The 22,003-nt window shown below is 35.7% G+C and overlaps 1 protein-coding gene and 1 long non-coding RNA gene across 11 annotated transcripts; one reads left to right on the plus strand and one right to left on the minus strand.

Moving 5' to 3' along the window:
• Window positions 1-10,195: 10,195 nt before the first annotated feature.
• Window positions 10,196-19,556, plus strand: LOC145167120 (FAD/NAD(P)-binding oxidoreductase family protein). Of its 3 annotated transcripts, XR_013740917.1 has the most exons (18): window positions 10,196-10,432; window positions 10,601-10,726; window positions 10,812-10,871; window positions 10,991-11,104; window positions 11,199-11,286; window positions 11,387-11,532; window positions 11,620-11,721; window positions 11,815-11,886; window positions 11,974-12,073; window positions 12,158-12,240; window positions 12,328-12,405; window positions 12,478-12,576; window positions 12,709-12,759; window positions 12,842-12,898; window positions 13,075-13,116; window positions 13,377-13,501; window positions 19,224-19,282; window positions 19,396-19,556. XR_013740917.1 is itself a non-coding variant. In XM_079086215.1 (17 exons), the coding sequence occupies exons 1-16, from the start codon at window positions 10,292-10,294 to the stop codon at window positions 13,470-13,472; spliced, it is 1,455 nt and encodes a 484-aa protein (XP_078942341.1). In that variant the 5' UTR covers window positions 10,196-10,291; the 3' UTR covers window positions 13,473-13,501; window positions 19,224-19,291. The 3 variants fall into 3 exon arrangements, 2 of the variants coding, with proteins under 2 accessions (XP_078942341.1, XP_078942340.1); XM_079086215.1 differs by lacking the exon at window positions 19,396-19,556 and having other exon boundaries at window positions 19,224-19,291; XM_079086214.1 differs by lacking the exons at window positions 19,224-19,282; window positions 19,396-19,556 and having other exon boundaries at window positions 13,377-14,028.
• On the minus strand, window positions 17,237-20,354 carry LOC145167121 (uncharacterized). Of its 8 annotated transcripts, none has more exons than XR_013740920.1 (8): window positions 20,215-20,349; window positions 19,981-20,059; window positions 19,820-19,899; window positions 19,550-19,665; window positions 18,994-19,038; window positions 18,609-18,698; window positions 18,343-18,456; window positions 17,237-17,489 (listed from the first exon to the last, which is right to left on the minus strand). It is a non-coding gene; the product is annotated as an uncharacterized LOC145167121 (long non-coding RNA). The 8 variants fall into 8 exon arrangements; XR_013740918.1 differs by having other exon boundaries at window positions 17,237-18,219; XR_013740925.1 differs by adding an exon at window positions 18,154-18,219 and having other exon boundaries at window positions 19,550-19,899.
• Window positions 20,355-22,003: the final 1,649 nt, after the last annotated feature.

Consider the following 22,003-nt stretch of genomic DNA (forward strand, 5'->3'; position numbering starts at 1 on the left):
AAAAAGAGAAGTCGATAAAACTCTATCGGCGACGAGAACTGCTAGAGTGAGTTCTTGACTCCAACAGAAGACGTTCTATGTCCCTTATACGCCTATCTGATCTTGCTTGCTGAGCTTGAAGTTCCCTGACTTCGGCTCGGGTTTCAGCAAGTTCCCTTTGAAGCATTGCATTGCTGACCTGAGCCCTTTCATGAGCGGACTCCAGCTGGCGAATGCGGACAGTGTTAACGCCAGAGTTGGCATCAACTTCCACTACTCGGTCGATAGCTGCTCGACCTTGCTCGGTGTTCCGAGCAATCCTACGAACCATAATGGGTAGGACCCTATCAGCTGAACCTCCCTCAGTGAGGTTGTAGAAGCTTCTGTCTCCATTGTAGGGCATAGGCTGCCCCTGTTCTTGACTCCATCTATTCAAGTTTGTGGCCCACAGAGGTGTGGGTCCTTGAAATGTTGGACGAGGGTTTGGTTTATGAACAGTTGGGGGTTGGTTATTGACTTCTGGCTCTGAGTCAGAACCATCAGAAAAGCCTTCAGCTTCATGATCATCCAAAGGAATTGGGTGATCATCTTCTGGTTCCTCTTCTAGCCATCCTGCATTGTCGTGGTTGGGGTAGTACGGGTCTCCGGGAAGATGGAAACCAACCATTTAATCTACACGAGAAAAGGGATAAGGAAATAATTAATAAACTATCTAACTAGATAATTATAAGATGATCTTTATCAGTTACTCCAACACTTTTTTAGAGCATACCAGTTATATGTATTCCAAAACATGATAGACCTTCGAATGGGTGATCCTAACTCTAAGCCCACAACCAAACAAGGAACAGGAAGTAAAGCAAAGATCACAGATTCTAAGTCTATGACATCCTAGTTACATATAACCTTGGCGTATCCCCTAACAGCTATTGACATACTAATAAAGACCTTTAGTTCTCAGATAAGTAATTATAGTAACACAAAATACTCCTATAGTATTTTAAGTTTAAATGTTCTGTTCTATTGTTCTTGTTGTAGAAGTGTTGGTAAGTTTTTAGACTTATTGCAACCTCACAGCCATACTTAGGCACATGCTAATCATTCCTCGGATAATGTAGTTGATCAGGCTACATCTTCCCAGGGTTGACCATATGTCTCTAAGTCTACTTGTGTTGTCCAACAATCGTAATACTTTTGTTCTGTCCTAGTGACACTGATTTTAGTATGAATGCAGGTATGTATACTTGGTTAAATATTTTATTATTTAAAAGTATAAACTCTTTATCAGAGTATTTTAATCCCACTTGTGTTTATAGTTCGTATATCTTTTATGGGTTGATACACTCGATTCACTATAAACAATGCTCTGATACCAATCTGTCACACCCCAAAACCGGAACGGCGGAATCGTTCGGAGGTGGAGGACGTCATGTACAGTATCACAACAATGAATAGTAGTAAACAAGAAACAACATCATCCATTGAATTAATAATATAATTTCATACAAGTGTGTTATGTCAAGTTATATAGACACCAAAAATAATATACATCAAAATAAAGATGAGTCTTGAACAAGCTCCATCTTCTCAAAAACCTGGCTCTGGTACCTGTCTACTGGCGACCTGAGAATACAAGTTATTTTGAAAGAGTTTATCAGCTTTAAAGCTGGTGAGATCATAAGTATATTAGTGTCTGTGTTTGTATGAAAGCTTTTGTAAGATGTTTTGTAAAATGTACTGTGTATGTTTGTAAAAGTTTTGCATTTGTTTGAACTCTCCTAGAAAACCCTATGTTTCCTACTAAAAGTAGCCTTCTACCAAGGCGTCTAGTATCTGAGTGTGTGTCTCTTGTAAGAGTGTGTATTTTCCCCAAATTCGACTATCATTAACCAAAAATATAGTTTCTACATTACCGTGCATTGTGTGAATGTTCACGAAGTGAATGTAATGGGAATAATATTATAGTACTGTAGTGTTGTATTAAGTAACTACTGCTGTACTAACTACCTTAAGCCACTTGTATATTTTAAGGTAACATGTGATCGGCCTGTATCTTGCTACCGACTCAATAGTAAAACGACAATGTAAGATGCCGTAAAGATGACGTTTGGCACCCGTAGACTTGCAAGTCCCACTGTAGCGAGCAGCAAGGTGTAGGATAGTCAATCCAGAATAGATCTATACACAAACTCATATGCTCCCCAATTAAGGAGATTCTGATACAAAAACAGTCATGGAAGGTAGTGCCATGCCCTGTTTAATGGCTCACATAAATGAATTAATGTATATGTTATGTATTTGTGTGCTAGCTGTATTGTGTGTTCTTTCTCTGTCTAGCCTGTATGTTTGTTTCTCGTCATAATGTCTATTGTTTGTTTCTCATCACTCTGTATTATGTTTGTTTCTCATCACTCTGTTTTATGTTTGTTTCTCATCATAGTATGTATTGACTCATGTATGAACTGACTCATTGTATGTTTTATTGTTCTAGTAATAGTATCTTCCTAAACTACCCCTATGGTAGCTTACTATCAATGTATGAACATGTTTGTATACCTTTGCTACCCAAGGGCATGGAACTGAATGAAAGAAATAACCTTTTATATCTATATACATATACATAATATATAACTAGGATTCAAACGACCTTCGGACAACTAACCTTGATACCCTAAGTCCACAACCAAACAAGGAACAGGAAGTAAGGTAGGCTAGCAGTCCTAAGTCCTTTCAATCCTACTTATATAACTATATCTATATAGATACATAGAATATAAGTTTAAAAGAGTTTAAGTAAAAGTATTTGATAAGTAAAAGAGTTTGTAAGACAGTTTGAGGTAAAACAGTTTGACAAACAGTTTGAAAAGTAAGAAAACCATTTGTTTGGTAGTTATTAATCACATGTGATTGATATAATAACTATAGTTGTTCAACTTGTATCCCCCCCCCCCATAAAAGCATTTAAAAACATTTAAAAGGTTAATTAAGGGGTATGAACTCACCTGTAGTGTGTAACTCGAATGAAAGATCGATATGAGATTGTTGGGGTTCAATTGGAGTCTTGAGCACAAACGAATCCTATTTAACATATAATTACACATATATGAATACATCCCACGAATATAACCACTAAAAGTGTTAGGGACACGCCTTAGGGACATAAAAACACTTAGAATTAAGTGTTACAACCATATATGATTGTATATAAGGGTTATATGGCTACACAAGGGAGTGTATGGTCAAAATACACACTATATGTGTGTGTGTGCGGCCAGGGTGTGTGGCCAGGGTGTGTGTGCGGCCAGTACACATGGTGTTCTTGGTGTTCTTGGTGTTCTTGGTTAAAGATGCTACCTTTTATGAAGATCCACAAGAAGGTTTGGATGATACTTGAGAGGATTTCGGGTCCTAGCTTTGAAGAAGTGGGAGAAGTGTTCAAAATGACTACGTGTTGTATATATAGGGAGAGTGTGCGGTTTGGGATGGGAGTGCGGTTGGGTGTGTGCGGCTGACTGGCCGCACACTTGAGTGTGCGGCCGCACACACCTAGTTTGGTGTGTTTGGCCCGTTTTTGCGATGCTACACACATTCTAACCCATCCTACGACACGTATCCTGATTATACTAAGCCTTAAGCACTCATATAGACCCAAAACTTCATTATAAAATAGCAAAACGAGGCTAACTTTGATAAAAATGAAGAATGTAAGCTAGAAATTTCGGGTTGTCACAAATTTGGGCCATAGGCTGGATCCAACTCTGCATTTACCTCTTCTTCAAGTTCTGATTGATCACCTTCGTCATTTGTATTCTCATTCTCCCCCTCAAATGGCGAAGCGTATCCCTTGTCAGGTTCAGAGTTTTCCTCCTCTGTTGGAGTTGGATTCTCCCCCTCGATTGGACTATCATTGGTTGGGGAGGTAGTTGGATTCTCCCCCTCGACTGGACTTTTATGAGTTAGAGCTGTAGTCGGATGTTCCCCCTCGAGAGACAGATCGGTTGTCTTAGGTGCAGATGAACCCTCCCCCTTGAACGTTGAGCTGTTGTTTTGAGGGTCAATTGAGGGTTGACCACCAGTCGGTTTAAGAGGTTCATTTTCCATTTCTTTTGCAGCTTCATCAATGATCTTTTTCAGATTGTCGATTTTGTTGTCTGCTGCTTTCGCCTCTGAGTGTGCAGCCTTCTTTGGTTCATCAAATAGCCTTATGTACTCTTCAAAAAGGTTGGAAATTGGAACCGAGACTTGTCCTGATTCAGGAAATATTTCCCCCAAGGCACTTTCGCTTCTTTGAACTTTCTTCATGTAGTTGTCATCAAAGGTTACGTAGTATGTTTCTTCAATATGTTTGGAGCGTTTGTTCAAAACTCTGTATGCCTTTGAAGTGAGTGAATAACCAAGAAAAATTCCCTCATCGGCTTTGACGTCAAACTTGTTTCGGTTCTCTTTGGAATTGAAAATGAAGCACCTTAAACCGAATACGTGGAAGAATTTAACGTTGGGCTTTCGATTGTTCAGAATCTCATACGGAGTGATGGAGAATCGTTTGTTAAGTAAGGATCGGTTCTGAGTATAGCACGCGGTTGCAACTGCATCAACCCAGAAGTATAGCGGAAGAGAAGCGAAGCTTAGCATGGTTCGGGCTACCTCACATAAAGAACGGTTTCGTCTTTCAACAATCCCATTCTGTTGTGGTGTATAGTGGGCCGAGAAGTTGTGAGAGATCCCCTTTTCAGCCAGAAAATCCTCAAAATCTTTATTCTTGAATTCAAGCCCATTGTCACTTCTGATATTCCTCACCAGCTTTCGCAGCTGCACTTCCACTTGCTTGATGAACGTCTTCAACTTGGGAGTTGTGTCTGATTTCTGTTTAAGAAAGAAAACCCAGGTGAAGCGTGAAAAATCATCTACTATGACAAGAATGAACTTACTACCACCGAAGCTTTCGATAGTCGAAGGTCCACATAAGTCAATATGCAGAAGTTCAAGAGCTTCAACAATCTTTGTATTGATACGTGTAGGATGGCTCTTTCTGCTTTGTTTTCCCATCTCACACGCTGCACATAGGTGTTCCTTATCAAACTTGAGAAGAGGAAGGCCTCGAACATGATCACCAAGCACCAACTTATTAATGTCTTTGAAGTTCAGGTGCGATAGGTGTCGATGCCACAACCAGCTTTCATTAGTGTTCGCCTTTGACAGCAGGCATATTGCTGGTTTTCCTCGAATTGGGTTGAGATTTAAAGGATACATCTCTCCCTTGCGTTCAGACTTCAATAAAACTCTTTTGGATTTCTTCTCAATTATTTATGATCCCTCATCATCGAATGAAACCTTCAAACCAGTTCCCACAACCAATTATGATACACTGATGAGGTTATGCTGCAACCCTTCCACATAAGCTACTTTTCGAATCGAGAAGTCTTCGTTGGTTATCATTCCATATCCTTTGATTATGCCATAAGAGTTATTTCCATACTTCACACATCCACCATCCTTAAGGGACCGAAACTCCCTCAGCTCTTCCCTCCTTCCTGTCATGTGACGCGAGCAGCCACTGTCTATGTACCATTCGTCATCGAACTTCTCGTCACTTATAACCTGCAAATTCAAGCAGATTTAGGAACCCAAAGTCTCTTGGGCCCTGGTGAGTCTTTTACAGAAAAAGGAATAGCAGTAGAAATATCAACCAAATAAGTTCTTTTTATTAGAGTGGTTTGGTCTTTTCTTTTGATGGTATACACCTTGATTTTGTTTTTATCTTATTTAAATTGTGGTGTATTAGATGGTGTGTTGTTAGATGGTTTTGGAATATTCTTGTGAATCCTAGGGTTAGCTGACTTTTTCTTATTATTGATATCAGAATCTGAATCAAGCTTTCCCTTTCCTTTGATGTCCTTCGCTGAATTCGGTTTTCTTTAGGAGTAGGAAGGACCGAAACTTGACTTTCGGTTGTTAGCCTTGGCGTTGTGACCGAAACTTGATGTTCGGTTCTGAGCTTTGGAATAGTAGGAGCTTGGACTGAAATTTTCTTTTCCTTTTGGCTTGTCCTTTTCTTTGACAATTGACTCTTTCTTGGAAGGAACGTAGTTAGGGTTTTGAGATTGCCAATACCGTTTTTGCTCGTTCAGATTTTTCATGTATCTCTGATTTCTTTGGCGTTTCTGTTCAGCTAAGTCCTTTTGAGATTTATAATATTGAAGCTTGATTTTGGCTTCTCCTTTTGAGTTTCGGTTGTCTTAGTAGGAACATTCGGTGTTTTCTTTGGTTCTTCAGGTATCTCTTTTGTTCCACTTGTGCTTGGTTTGTCAAAACTTGAGGGTTTGTTGATGGGTTCAGCAACATATCTACCTTTTACCCTCCATGAGGTTTGCTCCGATAAGCCGACGGTTTCGTCTGCGTTATCAATAGGGGCTGACTAGAAATAATCGTCGCACCCTTCAACATTGTCTGTGTCGACCAAGATTTTCAATTCAGCTGTTTGTTTTGCAGTGACCCCTGTAACAGCATATACCTGATTTGGCACAGTTTAAACCTTTTGATAAACCATTGCTTTCTCTTTGAGTTTATGTGGCTTGTCCTTTGACAGGCGAGCGTATTCAACCAAATTTTCAGATATGAGGGGTTTCTCATTCTCGGTTTCGCTCTTCATAAATTCAGAGCAATCAACCACATCTTCTACCGAGATTTCGCTCATCTCACTTTCCTCATCAAATTCAGACGTGTTTTCTATGTTCATTTTATGTTCTGAAATTAATTTGGTGTTAGACGAGTCAAATGATTGAATGGTCTCGGACTTAATTTTTAACCTATCATTTTCATCTAAAAGATTTTTGAGCATACACTTATGTTCCTTAGAGTCAATGAAGGTCTCTATGTTGTCTAGTCCGATTTTATAAGAGATGGATGTCTCTTCTGAGGACATTATGGATTCACATTCAGCGATGACCTCATCCTCCTTAAATTCAAGGAAGGGTAAGATCATCTTATGAATCTTTTTCCCTATTTCACAACTTAAGTGCAACTGAGCAATATTTGTATATAAACGTTTAGCAATTAAGCAAAAAACATTCCTTTGTTTCAAAAACTTTAAATTATCTCGTTGCAAATAAATAATTTCATCCCTAGCCCTATTTAACTCCGTCTCCTTCAACTCAATCCACATCCTTCTCTCCTCACTCTTTGAAGACACCCTGCTGAGTTGGTCAGTTAGGTTAGAGTTCGCTAAGCGAGTTTGCATGAGACTACCACTTAAGTTAGAAAATTTAAATTTTAATTCATTTAATTCTTCTTCATAATTTGTTACTGAACTTTAAGTGATTCAAGGATGGATTGTACCTTTTTGATTAGCCGATCACAGTCGTTGATCTTCTCACTCACGGGCTTGGCTGCAAAGCACTTGTCCTCAGTCAGGTTCGGCTCCTTACACTCACTTTCGGTTGGTCTGTCAGCTGTAACCATCAAACATTTTCCAGCCGAACCTGTATCCCTCGCCACATAAGCTCTTCCATGTGTGGGCTTTCTCACTTCTTCATCCTCATAATCGGTTGACCAGACTTCAACGCCACCGAACTCATCTTCATCCACATTTTCCTGCACAATCAAGGCATTCATTGAGCTGTTAGTTGCCTTCTTTTTCTTGATTTCTTCCAACTTTCGCATGTAATATGCCTCATCATCTTCACCATCTCTTTTCTCAGCCATCTTCCTCAGCATGCAATCTTTGGCAAAGTGGTTCTTTCCATGACAGTAATTGCAGTCGAATCCAGAGTCTCCTGCAAGCTTGCTTTCCTTCTTGTCGTCATCCTTTTGAGAAGTATTCTTCGTTTCTTTTTTTCACCTTCTCAGAATTGTAACTTCCTTGCCAGTTTCGGTTCTTATTGACATGGAACTTCTTTCGTGCAAACTTCTTTGGATTGGTGACCATCATAGCATATTCTTCGCTTGTAAGGTCACACTCAGACATATCTGACTCCTCCTCTTCTTCTGCAACACTTTTTCCTTTTGAGACAAGGGCCAACGATCCCACACCCGAAACTACCTTCGCCTCCTTGGTTACCACACTCTCATGGGATTTAAGTATGCCCACAAGTTTCGCTAGTGAGTAAGATTTAAATTGTTCGTGAGCTTTCACTGTTGAAACCACTGCCATCCATTCTGGTCTCAAACCATTCATGAAGGTTACTTTTTGCTCGATCAATTTTCTCTCTATACCATGCTTGATCATCTTGCTTAGGAGATGATTGAAGCGATCGAAGGTTTGTATCAGTTTCTCTTCAGGTTTCTGTTCGAAAACTCCAAATTCTGAGAGCAGCAAGGTTTGAATAGAGTGTTCTAGATCTTCATCGGTTGAGTAAAGTTCCTTCAACCTATCCCAGATTTCTTTAGTCGTCGTGCATGAACCAACTAACCGAAAAGTGTCAGATTGCAGTGCGAATATGATCATTCTCATGGCTTTCACATTACATATCAGCTTGTCTTTTTCATCCTGTGGCATCTTATCTACGTCCGCCACAAGCTTATTATATTCTTTTTGAGTCTTCACTGTCGTGTTCGTTCTAGAGTGAACAAACGGCCCAAGTGTGATTGCTTCCCATATGAGATAACCATTATCTTCAAATCCAACCACGTAATCTTCAAAGTGATGCGCCCATACTTCATAGTCTTGAGTGTAAAGAATGGGAACCCTTGTAGTGGATCCAATGTTGTTAGAGATGTTGATGAGATTAGTTTGAGAATCTTCGTGAGACATGGTGAGACTTTCCTTAGAACCGCTAGAATCAGACCTGTAAACTTGAGATTAGGGTTTTATCAAACACAAGAGTTACCGTCGACAGGAAGAAGACGGCTTCTTTATATTCGATAAAAGCGGAAACCCTAAAGAATTCTTAACACAGAAGGAATGTGTATTGATCACACAGTCTCCTGCTCTGATACCAATTGTTAGAACAAAGTTCTAGTAGGATCGATAGATTCTAAGCAGAAAAACAATTAAAGACGTAATGAAGAACACAAGAATGGTTTAACTGATGTCGAATGATTAAATTTTAACACCTTAGAAGAGCTCGATTAAGAACTTCGACTGTAGAGGTGTTTAGGGTTACAAAGAAATAATAACAATAATCACGACGGTATCTAAGGCATACATGCATGCACTATTTATAGCTTAACCCTACATAATAATCACGGATGGACAGCCCCATTCTGGATATACAATACTAAGCCCATGACGCAACATAACATACCCAACAATACTCATATGTACGCCCAACGTACTCGGCTGCCACCTTTCTCAATTAGGGGACTTATCCTGCCAAAACTTCAAACTGTCATAACTTCCTCGTTATATGTCCGTTTCCGATGATCCTCATATCCATGAAAAGGTGACGAGAAGCCCTACGCTTCTAGCAACTCGTCGCAGCCCCAAGGGTTCCTCATGCCCGGGTTGCAGCCCACAAACCCTAAATCACGGAAAATCCGGAACAGGATGTTACAGAACGAAACATGTTGAGATGGACTGTTTTTTTGTTCATGAAATAGTAGAGTCGTTGGAGATTGAACCTCTTCCCATTTCTTCCAATATGTAGATTGATGATCTCCTCACTAAAGGCTTAAGGGTTGAACAACTTCGTTTTTTTCTTGACAAGTTGGGCACTCGTAATCCTCATGCTCCAGCTCAAGGGGGAGTATTGGATTTAAAAGATCCTCTTATCGGTTCTAGATATAGATTGATACTATCATTTTTTATGTTCACTTATTTCTAGCTTTGATTTGTTATCCCTTGTATAAAAGGCTTTGCCTCTTTGGAATTCAGTAGATGAAATATTACGTACCATGAAATTTATCACAAAATTCGCCGGATTCAACTGTAATTTCTATTTTTATTATACTTTAGGAGGTACAACTTTATACATTAAACAACTTTCTGCAAATAGTTATTTTTGATTTTGAATATATTTGGACTCTTAAAATACAAATTATTGGTTTCCATATTGATTTAAACAAATACCCACGAGTATTTTAATTGTATAATTGTATTTGGTGCACAAGGCACGAGATTATGCCTAGTGATTTTATAGAGTTCGAAGAAAATTATTGCATCAACAACTCTTGGATATAGTTCAAAAAGGGCTATTTCGTTATTATTATATAGTTTAGGGTGTAATTACTATCTATTATGAAAAGTACAAGGGGACTTTATATCCTCCCGTTTAAAGAACATACTAAAATCCGTCGCTATTTGGGGAACGAGGGCGCCGGTGTACGAGCACGGCAATACACTCCGCAACTTATCTAAGAACACCGAAGAAACACCATGAACACCGTCATCTCTCGGTTCATCATTCACAGTCTACTACCTCAAAATGCTCCGAGCTTCACCAGGCTTCACGTCCACTTCATATCATCTCCTCCTCGTCGGAGATTCGGCACAGTTGCTGTTTCCCATTCTCCCGACGTAATTCCCCCCTTCTGCTGTTTAACATTCCCTATTTTCTTAAAATAAATAAAAATCAAACAAACTGTTACCAATTCGCATTGTTATTTCAGAGCAAAATCATTACCTCGATTCGTATCGTTTTTTAGTGAACTGATACCCAATTTCTGTGTATGATTGATGTAATAGGTTAGCGACGAGAGGATGGTGGTGGTTGGTGGTGGAGCTGCTGGAATATATGGAGCAATTAGGGCTAAGACTTTGGCTCCCAATCTTAACGTTATCGTGATTGAAAAAGCAAAGCCCTTGGCAAAGGTTTGTGCAATTGATTTCGTTACAATTTTCTGAACTTTCTTCTGGTTTTAGCATATAAACCGATGAACTTTTTCTCTTGTATAAGGTCAAAATATCAGGAGGTGGTCGTTGCAATGTCACAAATGGCCATTGTCCCGATAATAAGGTGAGTTTGATATACCCAAGTATTGCATATTTGATCCATTATCACCATGTCTGTGTGATTTCTGATCTCCTATCAAGTATATACATCATTCAAGTGATTGAAATTTAACATTTTTCTAGATTTTGGCAGAAAAATACCCAAGAGGTAGTAAAGAATTCAGAGGTTCATTCTTCAATGTTCATGGTCCAGGTGACACCATGTCCTGGTTTTCTGATCATGGTGTCAAATTAAAGGTAGGCATTGAAGCTTCTTAAGTTTAATGATATTATTATTAATCATTCATACAATGCATAGTTTCCAGACTAAATTTACAATCTTGTCCTTTAGATTGAGGAAGATGGAAGGGTCTTCCCTGTGACTGACAATTCATCTACAATAGTTGATTGCCTTTTAAATGAAGCAAGACAAAGAGGAGGTATAACTTTTTTGTTCTTATAACTATAATATTTCTATACTTTATGTTTATTTGTTGGTATTCATATATTAACATTTTCACATTTTGTCTGTTAAATTAGTTACACTGCAGACAGGAAAATCTGTCACATCAGCTTCTATTTCTCAAAGTGGAAAATTTACACTCAAAATTGAGAAACGTACAATTGATTATGTGGATTTTGTTGAAGCTGATTACTTATTAATAGCTAGTGGCAGCAGTCAACAGGTTTTTTTGTTAACACTTTTTGACATATTTATTATATCAAAATATGATGATTAAATTTTTTTCTAAGTCATGATTGTTTTGTTACAGGGTTATAATCTTGCTAATCAACTTGGACATTCTGTAATTAAACCAGTGCCAAGTTTATTTACATTCAAGATTGATGATATCCAGTTGACAGAGTTATCTGGGGTATAAATTATAGTTTATTATGATTATATTAAAAAAGTAAATACCATTTTTTTTATTTAAAGAGAGTGAGACTTTTAAACTTTTTTTTTTCAGATTACATTTCCAAAAGTGAAGGCAAGTTTAAAGCTTGAATCTTTGAAGAAGAACATTCCACAGCTTACCCAAGTAAGTTTTTCTCATGAATTTTATAAAAAACTTATAAATTTATAATACACAAATAAATAAAAATACATTGCTATTTCTTGCATTTAGGTTGGGCCAATGTTAGTCACACATTGGGGACTTAGTGGGCCCGTAATTCTTCGTTTATCTGCTTGGGGGGCTCGTGATCTCTTTGATTCCAATTATAAAGGCAAGTAACCAAATAACCAATTTCTTTATTCTTTATTTATTTATTTATTTTAATTCTATAACTTTACTTACTTTTCAATTTCAGGAACACTTCTTGTTGACTTTTCTCCCGATCTTTCAAACGAAGATATAAAGGCGTTACTATCTCAACACAAAAAACAATTTCCGGTATTTTTTATTCATAAATCTTTAAACTAAATTCAACATTTTTTTTAAAATTTGGTTTTATATTTTATGTTGGTATACATTTTGCAGAAACAAAAAGTAGGTGGTTCATATCCTCAAGAATTTGGGATCATGAAACGATTTTGGAAATATTTGTTGAATCGTGAGGTTTGTATGATTATTTTAATTCAAAAAATGCGAATTATATTACGAGAAATTCTTATAAATTTTTGTGTGTAGGGTATTGATGAAGATATATTATGGGCTTCCATTTCAAATAACTCATTGATGTCGATTGCTACTTTATTAAAGCAATGCTCTTTTATAGTGAAAGGAAAGGTACCATATAAGTCAAAATTGGTCAATTTTGTTTTTGTTTTTTTTGTTTTTTTTTTTTTTCAATTCAACAAGTTAATATTTTTGTCATAGTATTTGTTTTTGTAATCCTATTAAGTATTTGAATTAATTTAGGGCCAATTCAAGGATGAATTTGTTACAGCTGGAGGTGTTCCATTATCTGAGGTGCCTCTCTCTCTCTCACACACACACACACACACAAACACAGAGTCACAAGTTGTAACACAAATTGGTGATCTTAATGAAGATTTCACTGAAAACAATGGAGAGCAGGATTCAATCGCGTCTGTTCTTTGCTGGAGAGGTAATTAATGTTACTTCATGGATTTTTTTTTTTGGATCATCAATGTTCTTGAATTGTTCATTTTCCCAATTTTATATAAGAATTAGATATTCAAGTTTTAGATGAGAATAGATTTCATGTTCTAAAAATCTGTGATATTTATCTATTATGCAAATTCATTTAAGTCTCATGTGTAGGTGCTGAATGCTGATGGGATCACTGGAGGTTTTAATTTTCAGGTAAAACCTACAACTAGAAAACAAGCTTTCTAGTTTTATTTATTAATTACAAGGATGAGGGCATTTACGTCTTTTACATCGACAAGAGAATCGAGTGTGACTGTGCGGGTCCCACCTTTTTTGACATTAGTCTCTGTCCTGGTCCCGGTCTAATGCATGTCAAACACAGTCTGTCATGTCGTGTCATATCATGTCCTGTGTAATAAACAAATGTGCCTGAACTCTTTTTCACCGCAAATTCATTTTTTTTTTGGCTACAGAATGCTTGGTCAGGTGGGTATATAGCAGGAACAACCATAGGCCAGCTGGCGACCAGTGCCACATCAGCACCTACTTTGAAGCAACAAGCGGCATGAGGGTGTAAAACAATCCACATTTTTGACCTGTAAGTTGTATTGTTCTTAGCTTAGCTTTAAAACAGTTGCTAGATAACAGATAACAGATAACAGATATCAGATAACGTACCTTGGATGAAAATACCACAAAATTACTAAAAACTCCCTCGTGTGTACATGAAAGGAATATACAAGAAGTCGTGTGGCATGAAAATGGCACTTGTTTCTGTCACTTTAATTTCAACCACCCGAATTTATAATATCCAGTTCCAAGTGCCATCTTTCCTGCGACACGACCCCTTTATCTCCTATTTTTCTTCTTCTATTTTTATAACAAAACACACACACACACACAAATCATTCTCTCTCTCTCTCTCTCTCTCATTGTGGAGATCTATGGAAGAAGAGAGAGAGAGAGAGAGAGAGAGAGGTATATGTAGGGAGGTGATGAGAGTTGGCTTCTAATTTGTTTTGAATAATGATGAGCATATATGGTTGACTTTTGACTCGACTCTCCTTTTGTTTTCTTCTTGCATGCATTGACAGTTTTGTGTTAATTTATTTATTTATTTTGTTAGATCATCTTTCTCTTTCTTGATGTGAAATGTGGTATAAAAGGGTCAGTGAAGTTTTAAATCAAAATAAATTTGAGTAAATTAATTTGTTTCTTCAAATCATCGTCCTTTTTTTTTATGTGAAATGTGGTATAAAAGGGTCCCACTTGCATTAAACCATATAGTTGGTAACAAAATAAATCCGGTTAGGCCTATCGTGTCTTGGTCCTCAATGTTATGTTCAGTACCTAACAATATAAATTTGAGTAAATTACAAATTTGGTCCCTATTTTTTACGCAAAATTGCAAGTTCAGTCTTGATTTTGAAATTGTCTCGCTGTTGTCCTTAAGTTTGTACTTCATTGCGGAGGTGCTTGTGCTGTACTCAAAATTGCAAGTTTAGTCCAAGTTTTGAAGTCATTTCATATGTGGGACAATGTGAAAATTCGGATCGAAATTGTCATTTTTGTAAAACATAGGGACTAAATCTCTAAGTTAATGTGGTACGACTTTATGTGTTTTTATTTTTTATTTAAAATTAATTTTTTTTTTATAAATATTTGTTATAATTAGTTAATTTTATTACTGACGATGGTTATTAACGATTATATATTAAATACTTTGGCCTCCAAAAATAGTAGTAAGTGGTTTTTGTCTTGTTGTATATTTAATCTTAAATCGTTGTTTTCATAGTATTCTAATGAATTTCCTAATGATATTAGCTATTAGGTAATGGCAGTTAAATGATACATGTGTTTAGCACGTGATGTTCATTATCGTTGTTTTTCATTTTCTTAATATGATTACCTTTTATTTTATTTAATATGTTATAACAAATAAGGAGGACACACCCATGACCCAACCCACCCACCTTACACCACTCATTCCCTATTCCCCTTTGAAGAAGTGGTTAAAAAGTCTTGGAATGGTGTTCTTGATGGCGATGTGTGAGATAAAATGATTGTGTTTAAGAATAAAATTCAACTTTCTAAGCATAGCCTTAAAGTTTGGCATTCATATATGATTGTGTTCAACATTCTTTGACGCCACATGATTTCCATTCGTTAATAATCTTAACGTTAGATACACTTGCGGTCTTGCTAACTTGGTGTTTGGGTCTAAATGGCGTGAGTAGATTAACCATGGCGTCTATGTTACTGAATGGAAGTCATTCAGAAGAATTTCTTCTTAAAAGGAATGACCCTCTTTCTTATTTATTATTTGCATATTCCTTTGCAACATGCCTATGATAATGGGTCCGAAGCTCATGTAGGGTCAAATGGTTTGGTTATCACTCATTTTTTTAAGTTGATGATGTCATATTATTGTATGAATGGCCGGAAATAAATGTAAACAATATCACTCGCATCCTTCGTGTTTTCTATTTAGCATCATGTTTGAAAATAGATTTACATAAATAAATACTATATTTATACTAATGACATCAGTCGCAGTCATGTCAAACACAATACAAGATTTTTTGTTCTGTATAACAAACATACAAATGTGCATGTACAGTTTTTTTTTGCCGCATATTCATTTATTTCCTACTTTGAAGCAACAAGCCATGTGGCATCGAAGTATCCATTTTTTGTTATCTTTAAGTTGTATCGTTCTTTGTTCATCTATAAAGTAAATGCTAGAAAAAAATAACTGATAACAAAAAACTCAACATACCACATATGGAAGTGCCCCAACCCCCCCCCCCCCCCCCCTCCGGTGTGCATTGTGTACATGAAAGGAGTAAGAAAGAGGTCGTGTTGCATGAAAATGGCACTTATTGTTGTCACAAATTTCAACCATCTAAAATTGTGCATGCAGTTCCAAGTGCCATCTTTCCTGCGACACGAACCCTTTAACTCCTATTTTTCTTCTTGCATTTATATAAACATTCACACACGAACCATTCTCTCTCTCTCTCTCTCTCTCTCTCTCTCTCATTATGGAGATCTATGGAAGGAGGGAGAGAGTGGGGAGGTATATATAGGAAGGTGATGAGATTTGGCTTCTAATTTGTTTTAAATAATGAAGAGCATATATGGTTGACTTTTGACTCGGTTCTCCTTTAGTTTTCTTCTTGCATACATAGACATCTGACCATATTGTGATGAAAACGTGAAGCGAAATGATTGGCATCAACTTGTGTTAATATTTTTGTTGTTTCTTCAAATCCTCTTTATTTTATTGATGTGAGATGTCTCCCTAGAATCAAAGATTCGCAAGGAACATACGAAAGGGTCCATGTAGTCGAGCTAGTGGCCTTTTAATCAAAGCACCACTTGCAATAAACGATATAATTCATTTCCGGCTTAGTTTTAACTATAATCTATGGATATGGATAATAATTGGGTGGGTATAATGTTATTGGTATTTCTTTTTTCTATTGATATCCATATAAGTTTGTGCTTTGCTTAACTTGCAAATTTAACTTAAAAGTTTCGATTTTAGTCGATCCGTATGCTTTCAAATTCTTCAACCTCAATCTAACTTTAAGTGTTTGTTGTTCTTTCAAATTCTTCAACCTCAATCTAACTTTAAGTGTTTGTTGTTAGAACTGTTATGCATCAACAATGTATAGTTTAATGAAAAAATGTATAATTTAATGAAAAAGTTGAATGAACTTGAATGTATAGTTGACATTCAATGGATTAAACTTATTTGTAGTGAAAAATGCTACATTGACGTTCAATAGATATAGAGTTAAATGATTATTGAACTTTCAGTTAATTTATCATGTTGTGCATATCCGTTAAAAGTATGAGATTTTAGTGTTTTTTATGCATCTTCTTCGTCTTAATATGTGTACAAGAAATGCTCAAAGAAACTCTAAATCGTTACACATGATGCTTTATAAATTGAAATCCTTACCATTTTGGATCAGGATCTAAGCGATTGAAACTATTTGGATTTATATTACTAATATTAAAACGGCTAAAATGACGTAAAAGTGGAACAAGTTCGCAGGGCTAGTTTTGTAATTTTACTTGCTCGTAAAAGGTAAATTGAGAAAAAAAAGAACAAAGAAGAAAAATAAAAACATATTGGGTCATTATTGGGCTTTAATACTCAATCGTCATGGCAAGTTAATGGCCTAATCTAGAAGTATGTCGTATCACTTATGTCATAAATGATAAACCTGATATAATTTAATAGAAAACTAGAGGGGAATCATGCGCGCCGTTGACGCTGTGTTTTGTTTTTTTTTTCCTTATTTCAAGCTGTACCAAATGGTAGAACATAACGGTCGATTCTTTTCATATTAAAAAAAAAAAGAATATTTAATTGTGATAAAAAAGAAAAATGGAAATATGGAATCTCCATGAATAGGATCAAACCTTATTCCATGGTATTTACATTGCTATTTAGTGTATTTTACTCTAGAAAAGAACCAAAAAAGTAAAAATGTTTTGAGATGATTTACCATTTGTTGCAAGCCACGACCAAAAGAAACAATATCTACAGAACCTTCCGTGCTAGGTGTAGTCTGTGGAAAAACGATGCATAATCAAAATATTAGAACCGACCATCAAGATAAACTAAAAGTAATAAAAATCTTATTCTTTATTGGTGGAAGGATCCCATTCGACGGAATTGGAATCTGAGATTCCATTCCATGGTTGAATTGTTTGAAAAAAGTCAAAAATTATCATGTAGTAGAACATGTCTAGCATAAGCAATGAGTAAACGTCTTAAAAGAATTTCTTCCATTATCAGCCAACGCAGGATGGCCTGGAAATGTTGGAGGCAAATCCTGCTTATGAAATAGTACATATGAATTAGGAATTAGGGGTGGCAATAAAAATAATGTTTATTATAATCTAAGAAGTCAAGTTAATTTATAGTGACAACATCGACACATCCCAAATCTATCCAACAAATCCCTTTCACGGATCACACACAGCACAACATACCAAGCACACATTAATTATTTTAACATGATAAAACGTAACATGCTAATATGGTTAATTTGGAAAATTAACAATGAAACCTGATATATAACGTGTCAAAACGGATAATATGGAAAAATATCTTTTTATTTTGTGGTTTGATGGGAAAAAAATATACTTTTAGCTGTCAAACCACAAGATTTCCCAAAATATAATGGTATTTTCTGTAATTTAGCCTAAAATTAATAAAAAAAAAAATACATGGTCATTTGAAACACCTCCAACTCTAGATAAACCAAGAAGAACATGAGATTTGATCTTTTTGACCTGAAAAATACCATAAATTTGTCATCCCCATTTCTAAAGTATATAAATTTTTTAAAAGTGTTTCGTTTCCATATAATTAGTTAAATAAACACAATTATTCCAAAAATTGATATATTACTATACCACTTCAAGAAGATCAGATCCCTCATGGAGTCCTAAACTTTGAAGCTGTCCAATATCTTTAGCAAATGGTGCAACTGTTGAGTCAATACAACCTCTGTCCTTTGTGATCAAACCCTGCATCAAAACAAATTTAAAACTCGATATCCATAATAGCAACGTACTTACGTTTCTCCTTCTTATGTTCTATTCAAATTATTAATCGACTGAAAACAATAGAAAACAAATAAGATGGCAAGTTGGAGGAGGCCATTTGCATAAAATCATACTTCTTTGTCAAATAGGAAAAAAATAAATTTTTGCTTCTGCGCCTGCCATCATTGTAACCGCCTGATAGACCACTTTATGAACACCAAGCCCTGCACTCAAAAGCATACAGCAAGTAGGTTAACATGAATCATAATTTCTGCAAATTACCAACTAATAAAATGAGAGAATGTATGAAAAAAAAGGCAATTTGAATAAAAAAAATAAAATGAAACCATACATTCCACACTACATGAAAAGTAGAATGTTTCAACAAAAACATCAAAAAAAGAAACTATGTTCCAACATGAAGTAAAATTTTTTATTATAAAAATATATTTAAAAACGCAGAAAACATAAACAGAAAACATTTTTTATAAAAAAAGGTGACAACTTTCCTATACATACCCCGTGTTTTTCTTTTCTGTCTATCTTCATAAGATCCGTCAGGTTCTGTAACATGTACAACAGAGTTAACATAAGGTACAACTCGCCAACAATTAAAATATTGTAGAAAAGTAATTTAACCAACAATAGCTCATTTAAATTGGTAAAAAATAATTATAATATATATATATATTAGTTTTTATAACCTGATCATTGATATTTGGTATGTGATTTGTTATTTTTTTAACCAGCCTTGAAAGTGGTCCTTCAACTCTCACACAGTCTTAAAGTACACTGAGCTGGCACCAAGGTGAAATTTCCATGTTTTGTATTATTAAAAAATAAAACTTTTCTTGTAAGTTGGTTTCATACAAATATTAAAAGTTGTTTTTTGCAACTTAAACACGACTCCATCATTTTCAGAAGATATTGTTGGTCGCGTTGAGACAGGAGTAGAAAATGAGGAAGACGTAAAGCCATTGGAGGAGAGGTCCTTTTGGGTTAAATATGTGGGTAATCTTTTTTTTTTTAGCATATGAAGTCCGTGCAAGCGATGATAGAGTAGAAGTAATCTTACCAGTTCTTTGAAGCATTTCATCAAGCAATTGATGTGCGTCATCAAATAAGCCAAATATCAACAACAAAAGTAATCCAACCCCTCTTTCAATGAGTACCTTTTTAATCCACCAAAATCTGAAAATAGAAATACATTTAAGATGATATTCAATTTTACTAAGAAAAACATTTCTTGTTATCAATTGATAACATCATAACAAACAACTGGATTCACTGTCATTATAAATGAAAGAAGACATGATTTTAGAAAGAAAGGGTAGAATTGAAAAACTTATTCTTCCACAACATCCCCTCGCACTTGAACTACTTCAACCAACTCCTTAGGTGGTGTAATCTTTGTAAGAAGAACTTCTGTAAACACAAATTAGATCGTTAAAATGAAACAAAGACATAAAAATGGGTTTTTTTTTGTTGTCAGAATATGGCGATTACCTGTTTATACTCTCTGAATATTTCATCTTTGTTTTCCCATAATCTTTCCCTTTTAGGTCTGGTACTGCAGGTTATTAACCTATTTAAATTGTTACTTCTACTTTCACTGCCTTTATTGTGAGTACAGAATGTTGATGATTAGAAGCAAGGAACAAATTTCTTCAATCGATCATACTATACCTTCAATAAATGAAAAAGAAGAGTTTAGAATAGAAAAAAGACGGATGAATTTACCTTGTATCAGTCGAATGATGGTGAAAGCGGTGGAGGCACATGGGTGTTGTCTTCATGGTTCCTCTTGCAGAAGAAGGGAAGCGAGAACCCCCTGGTTCGCTTTATGTTGCCCACTCTGGATTTCCTTCAACCAAAAACCCTCTTTACCTCTTTTCAACGGACCAGGTGGGCAATATTTGTCCAAATCAAGCGTGTGACACCGACGTTTGCTGTCTGCGTCGTTGGTAGGGTTGCTTCTCGGCGTGGAGACGATGGTTCGATTCTGCCGAGAATAACCAAGGTTGAGAGAAGAGTAACCAAGATTGAGAGAAGAGTGAGAAAGTAATTGGATGAGATAGGCGGTGGCAAATAAATAAACTGCAAAAAATAGTATTCGTCCAAAGGGCGGCAAACGATAAGAAGCGAAGATAAGGACGACAAAACATATGAAGTTGGTGCTGCAGAAAGGAAAGCAAAACCTCAATGTCAAAATAACGAAAACTTAAACTTCCGTCAGTCCGTGGCCATGAAAGAGAAAAAAAGTTATTGTTTCTCAACTTTTTAACGATTAATAGTATATACAATTGTCAAAATATTATGTATATTCCTTTCTTATTAGTTATTAACCATAAAATCAATAATTTTTTTAAATGTAAAAAACAAAAGAAACACAATTATTTCCAGAAAACATAAAAAAAAACCCAGTAGTTGTAATATTACAACAAAATGATATTACGTTGTTAGAAATACAATAAAATTATAATAAAATATTATTATTTTCTGTTCAAAAAATTCATCACATAATAGTTAAGGAGCTATTACTTTTTTCTTAGATTGTGTTTGGTGTGTTATGAACTTATGGTTAGCTAATAAAATAGTTTATTTTTCGAGTTTTTTTAAGTTGTTATGGCAAATCAAAAAGTAGCTAGTTTTTTTTTTCCGAATATATCCTTAATTAAGGGTTATTTCCATAAAAAACCTTATATAACCCAATTTTTATCCATTACTTCTTATTTCAGACCCCAACCCCAAAAGGTCACCAAAAGATAAACTAAGTTTTTTTTTTTTTTTTCAAAATTAACCTAATTTTAACCTATTCCTTATTATTTCATTAATGTAGTCGGTTACCATATGTCCCTAAGCTAAAGGTATTTTCCTATTGAACCGGTTTTGACTATTTTTACATGAAGTTCACAGAGATTACACTTAGAACCATGTACTTCGTAGAGACCCATATTATATAGCCTTGTGAATATTCACCAGATTCCTCATTCGTACGGCTGAACATCACTGCGTATGTTGCATTCTCATTCATCTGCCTGAAACTAATCTTTGTTGGGATTAACACTAACATAAACTTCTTTTGGTGCAACAACTTTAGCAACACATGATGTATATGGTTCTCTAACATTTGTTACTGTCCTTGTAAATGTTTGAGATGATCCAAGTCTAACATGAAATGAAGGATAATTTAACTGGCCTTCTGGTATGCTAGATTTTGTTGAACATTTAATCGGCCCATGTCACTAAATGAAACATGATCTGGTAGAATTCTGCCATCTAATACTCGAATGATTGTAATTTTCCCAAAGTTTGAATCCTTCCAAAAACCAAACTCCTGATGCAATCTCAAGAATGTTGGTGTATGAGTCGTCTGAAGCTTTAAAATTCTTTCTTGGACAAAATTGCAAATATGGTCCTGTGGTTTGTTAATTTCTATGGGTAAGGTCCAAAAAAAAGTTTATTACCAAAAAAAGTCCCTATTTGATGGTTTTATTGCGGTTTTGGTCCCAACCTCGTTAAGTTTAAC

Source organism: Lactuca virosa, chromosome 3, assembly GCF_052849685.1.
Source record: "Lactuca virosa cultivar CGN04683 chromosome 3, Lactuca_virosa_CGN04683_v6, whole genome shotgun sequence".
In the NCBI taxonomy this organism is placed as follows: domain Eukaryota; kingdom Viridiplantae; phylum Streptophyta; class Magnoliopsida; order Asterales; family Asteraceae; genus Lactuca; species Lactuca virosa.

What these genes read in the sequence shown, in the direction of transcription:
- LOC145167120 (XM_079086215.1), top strand. Translation starts at nt 10,292, where the DNA reads ATGAACACCGTCATCTCTCGGTTCATCATTCACAGTCTACTACCTCAA. An exon ending in GCCATTGTCCCGATAATAAG is followed by an intron (nt 10,872 to 10,990) that starts GTGAGTTTGATA and finishes ACATTTTTCTAG; the next exon opens with ATTTTGGCAGAAAAATACCC. An exon ending in CTAGTGGCAGCAGTCAACAG is followed by an intron (nt 11,533 to 11,619) that starts GTTTTTTTGTTA and finishes GTTTTGTTACAG; the next exon opens with GGTTATAATCTTGCTAATCA.